The sequence below is a fragment of the Spermophilus citellus genome (genome assembly GCF_964194105.1).
Source record: "Spermophilus citellus genome assembly, chromosome: 17".
Classification (NCBI taxonomy): Eukaryota; Metazoa; Chordata; class Mammalia; order Rodentia; family Sciuridae; genus Spermophilus; species Spermophilus citellus.
The window spans coordinates 31229670-31235669 of NC_138199.1; the positions used below are offsets into that span (position 1 = coordinate 31229670).

The following is a 6000-nucleotide window of genomic DNA, read 5'->3' on the forward strand; positions in this document are numbered from 1 at the left end:
TGAGATGACCTGGTCCCTGCACCAGGGGGTCCTACTGAAGGAACAGATCTAAACAAATAAATAGTTTTATTTTGTTTATTTGTTTATTCACTTATTTATTTATTCATTCATTCATTTTTGCAGCACTGGGGATCAAACCCAGAGCCGCACACATACCAGGCAAGCCAGATAACTGGTTTTTAGAAAAGCAGCATGAGTCAGAGGTAGCAGATGTATCCAGGAAGGTCAATACCTAGACTAAGGGCTTTAATAAAATCTGTTTTGGGATTTGGGGAAGCCAGGGAAGGCCTCCTAGAAGAGTCAACAGAGAGGGAGGGAACTGGGCATGGTGACACATGCCCATAATCCCAGCAACAGGAGGCTGAGACAGAAGGATCAAAAGTTTGAGGCCAGCCTGTCATCTTAGAGAGACCGTTTCAAAAAACAGAGAGGGAACATTATCCCAGTCTGTAAAGCTAGGCAGTGACAGATCTACTGACAATCAGGACAGTTGCATGTGGCTGGATGTGGTGGCACACACCTGCAATTCCAACAACTCAGAAGGCTGAGGCAGGAGGATTGCAAGTTCAAAGCCAGCCTCAGCAATTTAGTGAGGCCCCCAGCAACTTAGCAAAGTGCTGTCTCAAAGTAAAAACAAACAAACAAAATTAAAGAGGGCTGGGGATGTGGCTCAGTGGTAAAGCACCTCTGGGTTCACCCCCGCCCCTAAAAAATGCATATGAAAAGTCTCAGAGATGTGGAAGTTAGTTTAGGAGGTAGGATTCTGAAGTCCAGGCTGCCTGGAACTGCAGGGTCATAGGGCTAAAATATGGACTACTAGGACCATGGCAGCGGAGTTGGCAGAGAGACAAAGGTCCCTATGCCCCATGCAGAAGGGACAGGGCTGGGATGGGGAGGAAGGTTTGTGAGGCTGCTGAGGATACATTCAGAGACCCAGCCCAAGTCCATCCCTGTCTCAAAGCTGCCTGCGGTGGAGTGATCCGCAATGCCACCATCGGCCGCATTGTCTCTCCGGGCTTCCCGGGAAACTACAGCAACAACCTCACCTGTCACTGGCTGCTTGAGGCTCCTGAGAGCCAGCGGCTGCACCTGCACTTTGAGAAGGTCTCCCTAGCAGAGGATGACGACAGGTGAGGAGCTGTCCTAGTGGATGGGAGTGCCTGACCGGGTAGTACCCTTTTGGAGGGATGCCGAAGCCTGGGGCCACACCCTGTCTGGGTCAGTGACCAGCCACATAGCTGCCACTCTCCTGGCCTAGGCTCATCATTCGCAATGGGGACAATGTGGAGGCCCCGCCTGTGTATGATTCCTACGAGGTGGAATACCTGCCCATTGAGGGCCTGCTCAGCTCTGGCAGACACTTCTTTGTGGAGCTCAGTACTGACAGCAGCGGGGCAGCTGCAGGCATGGCCCTGCGCTATGAGGGTGAGCCTGCTGGGGCCTCACAGGGTGGGGACTAGGGCCTTCCTCCCATACCTTCTCCCTCTGCCTCCATTCTATCACATCCTTCCAAGTCGGCCACCCCCTGCCCCTCCCCCGGGGCCCAGGATTCCCAGAGCCTCTTGTCTAGATTCAGGCCCTCTGGTCCAAGAGAATTAATTCTCCAGAGTTTCAGAAGCAAAACTGGCCCTAATACTTGAGAAGAGGCCCATATATGCATGCATTCATTAATCCACTTTAAAAAAAATCTATCCAGCAACTTCTATGCATTAAGCACAAAATTAGGCAATGGAAATACAATGGTGATCAAGATGGCCTCCTGAGCATAATAGAGATGGATGCTCTGGGCTATTCCAGTCCCCCCACTGCTCCCTGCTCCAAGCCCAGGACATACCTTTGCATTTAGGAATGAAAAGGGGAGGGCAGTAGAAGATGTCTGCCCCATGTTTACCCTGTTTGAGGCTGAGCTGGACTGGCTCTGTGCTTCACAGCCTTCCAGCAGGGCCACTGCTATGAGCCTTTTGTCAAATACGGCAACTTCAGCAGCAGCGCACCCTCCTACCCTGTGGGTACCACCGTGGAGTTCAGTTGTGACCCTGGCTACACCCTGGAACAGGGCTCCATCATCATTGAGTGCATTGACCCCCACGACCCCCAGTGGAATGAGACAGAGCCGGCCTGCAGAGGTCAGTAGGCACTAGAGGAGGGGCCTGCAAGGGCAGTGAGTAGGGTGGGTATCAAGGAGATAGTCACAGATTCTGGGGCCACAGGGGCCCTGTGACATGTGCAATTCATATGTTCCCCTGAGGAGGAGGGAGGGGCTCCCAGCAATGGGTGAGTACTTCTGTGGGCAGGTGGCAGCCCCAGGACAGTACTGGGGAGAAAACGGAGGGGACGTGCCTCCTGGGCCTCCCTTGCCTTCCAGCTGTGTGCAGTGGGGAAATCACAGATTCAGCCGGCGTGGTGCTCTCCCCCAACTGGCCAGAGCCCTATGGCCGTGGGCAGGACTGCATCTGGGGTGTGCACGTAGAAGAAGATAAACGCATCATGCTGGACATCCGAGTGTAAGTGCCTTCCGGTCAGGCCAAGCCAACTAACTCCTGAGGTCTAGGGACATATCTTATCTAGTCCATCCTGGGGTCTCAAGGGCCTTTCCTGACCTGTTTGTCCTCCATCCGCCTCCACAGGCTGCGCATAGGCCCTGGTGATGTACTTACTTTCTATGATGGGGATGATCTGACAGCTCGAGTCCTGGGCCAGTACTCGGGGCCCCGTGGCCACTTCAAGCTCTTTACCTCTATGGCTGATGTCACCATCCAGTTCCAATCGGACCCAGGGACTTCAGTGCTGGGCTATCAGCAGGGATTTGTCATCCATTTCTTTGGTGAGCTTGTCCCTGGCTCACTCCAAATGCAGACATCAAATCATGGCAGATCAAAGAGGACAGGGTAATCAGGAGCCTGAGTGCTCTTTTTGAAAAGGGAAAGCTGGAAGAGCTCCAGGAGAAAAAGAGCCCTTTTGTTGCAGCATGAAGGATTTGGAGAGGCAGCAGGAGGAACTTTCCTTAACAAAGAAAAAAAGCTGCTGGGAATGGTGGCACATACCTATAATCCCAGCAGCTTAGAAGGCTGAGGCAAGAGAATTGTGAGTTCAAAGCCAGCCTCAGCAACTTAGCAAGACCCTGTCTGTAAATAAAATATAAAAAAAGGGCTGGGGATGTGGGCTCAGTGGTTAAGCGCCCCTTGGTTCAATCCCTGATACCAAAACATCAACAACACACACACAAACACACACACACACACACACAAAAAAAAAAAAAAACTAAGGGAAAGTGTTGGACTCTATTTACCTTTCTAGGTGTCTTTAATAGAAATGACAATTTATTTTCCTTACACTATCTGGCCTCTTCTCTCTGGCCAGAGGAACTGGCCAAGGTGCTTTGGGAAATAAGGCTGAAGTTTAGATGATTCCCCTGATATTCAGAAGACAGAACAATGTCAGGGACAGGCAAGGAGGGACCCCTGAGCGGGGAGGAATGAATCTGAGCCTGCCCTGGCCAGTCTAGGCCCAGGACAAAGTAGAAGAAGCTAGAGTGCCCTTGGGTTAAGGGTCTGGCCCAGTTGCTTTGGTGTTGGCTAAAGGATTGCATCTTGCTGCCTCTGTGCCCCCAGAGGTTCCCCGCAATGACACATGCCCAGAGCTGCCTGAGATCCCCAATGGCTGGAAGAGTCCATCACAGCCTGAGCTGGTGCATGGCACTGTGGTCACTTACCAGTGCTACCCTGGCTACCAGGTGGTGGGATCCAGTGTCCTCATGTGCCAATGGGATCTAAGCTGGAGTGAGGACCTGCCTTCATGCCAGAGAGGTAAGTGTCCCTGTTCCCCCTTGATCCCCTGCCCAATCCAACCTGCAAGCCCCTCTTCTGGGTTTATGAGAGAGAATCTAGTGTGTTGTCCCCACTGTCTTAGCTGGTATTCTTGAAGTTCTTATACCTCTCAGCCTCAGTTTCCTCATCTATGAAATGATGATACCTTTTCATAGGGTCATCAGCCAAGTACTCCAAGTTATTTCATTCCTGGTTATGGCCAATCAGTATTTGTTGACCCTAATGAATGGAAGGAAACACACCAGAAAAATGGTAGAGACATTGAAGTAGGAGGTGGAGTCATGTAATATGAAGATATTAGCTGGCTGGAACAAAGCCATGGGCGGATTGGCCTTCGTTGAGTCCTCTCTCCATCACGCCCCATTCATAGTGACTTCCTGCCATGACCCTGGGGATGTGGAACATAGCCGACGCCTCATATCCAGCCCCAAGTTTCCTGTGGGGGCCACCGTGCAGTATATCTGTGACCAGGGTTTTGTGCTGACGGGAAGTGCCATCCTCACCTGTCATGACCGCCAGGCTGGTAGCCCCAAGTGGAGTGATCGGGCCCCCAAGTGTCTCTGTAAGTGTCAGATGGGTAGGAGGGGAGTCTCTGGTTGGAAATAAAAGAGGCTGCCCTTGGCCTAGAGGCTTGGCATTCTCACTGGGCTCTGCCTGCTCTGCAGTGGAACAGCTCAAGCCGTGCCATGGCCTCAGCGCCCCTGAGAATGGTGCCCGCAGTCCTGAGAAGCGGCTACACCCAGCAGGAGCCACTGTCCACTTCTCTTGTGCCCCTGGATATGTGCTAAAGGGCCAGGCTAGCATCAAGTGTGTGCCTGGGCATCCCTCGCATTGGAGTGACCCCCCACCCATCTGTAGGGCTGGTGAGTGCCCTGCCCTCCCTCAAAACCTTGCCTAGCCCACAGGGCTACTCTGGCAAAGATGTCCAATGTTGAGAACCAGAACCACCTTCCTGTGTCCCCCTTCACATTACCCTTGGTCTCCCCAGTCTCTGCCAAATCCTTCTGACCTGGAGTGGGCTCTCCTTGGACAAAACCTTCCTGTGATCAGCCCACTACCTCTGCTCCTTGCATTAGTGGTTTGGCCCACTGGGCTCACCCACTGCCCTTGGCCCTCCCCTCTTGTTCCAGCCACTCTGGATGGGTTCTACAGCGGCCGTAGCCTGGATGGTGAGTCCTCACCCTTGAGGGCCAGGGAAGTGGTCTCCCTGCACCTGGTTGTCACAGCAGCTCCCAGGCCACGGGTTCCCCACAGGTAGAAGGCAAAGAAAGAGAGGTCTGGGCCTAACAGGGTGAAAAACTCTTTCCCTACTCCTAGAGAGCTAAAGGGAACTGCTATCTGGCTGCCTTTGGGCAGAGATTAGAAGTGGGCTCCTGGTGACAGGGACCTCTGTCCAATCCCACCCTCTGTTTTCAGTTGCCAAAGCACCTGCTGCCCCTAGCACCCTGGATGCTGCCCATATCGCTGCTGCCATCTTCTTGCCACTGGTGGCAATGGTGCTGTTGGTGGGAGGTGTGTACCTCTACTTCTCCAGGTGAGTGTGCCTTCCCTTCTTGCTCTGCATACCTGACTCACTCCTGCACTGCACTCCTGCTTTACAGGCTTCTCTGCCCTACAGGCTCCAGGGAAAAAGTCCCCTGCAGCTTCCCCGAACGCGTCCTCGCCCCTATAACCGCATCACCGTGGAGTCAGCATTTGACAATCCAACCTATGAGACTGGAGTAAGTACCCACGCTAGCCTTGACACCCTCTCCAGAATTCAATTCTCTGCTCCCTTGGATAGATACCCCTGAGGTCCTGCTAAGCCCTCTCTCTTTCCCTTTTCCTTGGGAAGGTGGATTATGGCCTAGCAAGCCTTATACAAGTTTCCAACTCCCAGCAGTCTCTTTCCTTTGCAGGAGACGAGAGAATATGAAGTCTCCATCTAGGTGGGAGCAGCCCAGGCAGGTTCACGCAGCCCAGCATCATGGCTCCTGGCTTCCTACTGTCGCTCCGGCTCCTGTACATACCACCTGGGAAGAGATGCCATCCATCCCTCAAGAAGTTGTGCAATGCCTACGATGGCCTATTTTCTTGGCACCACTGCTCACTTAGGGCCCTTCCTTAGGCCCAAGTCAAGGGGCACCTGACTCAAGGGACACCTGTCATCATCAATAGCCAGTGTTCTCTCAAA

The 6000-nt window shown here is 52.9% G+C and overlaps 1 protein-coding gene across 4 annotated transcripts in view; it reads left to right on the forward strand.

Annotated features, from left to right (window-relative positions):
- The window catches only part of SEZ6 (seizure related 6 homolog), a gene marked incomplete at both ends in the record, with an annotated part of 44080 nt that extends 38325 nt beyond the window's left edge, over positions 1-5755 (forward strand). Inside the window, 12 exons of one of the 4 annotated variants that reach the window (XM_081272954.1) lie at positions 962-1130; positions 1259-1425; positions 1932-2126; positions 2366-2504; positions 2628-2824; positions 3612-3806; positions 4198-4389; positions 4493-4690; positions 4958-4996; positions 5244-5361; positions 5446-5548; positions 5726-5755. In XM_081272954.1, the coding sequence (XP_081129080.1) occupies positions 962-1130; positions 1259-1425; positions 1932-2126; positions 2366-2504; positions 2628-2824; positions 3612-3806; positions 4198-4389; positions 4493-4690; positions 4958-4996; positions 5244-5361; positions 5446-5548; positions 5726-5755 (1742 nt within the window). Of the gene's footprint in view, positions 1-961; positions 1131-1258; positions 1426-1931; positions 2127-2365; positions 2505-2627; positions 2825-3611; positions 3807-4197; positions 4390-4492; positions 4691-4957; positions 4997-5243; positions 5362-5445; positions 5549-5661 lie in introns of all 4 variants that reach the window. The other 3 variants (XM_081272952.1, XM_081272953.1, XM_081272955.1) reach the window with 3 other exon arrangements.
- Positions 5756-6000: the final 245 nt, after the last annotated feature.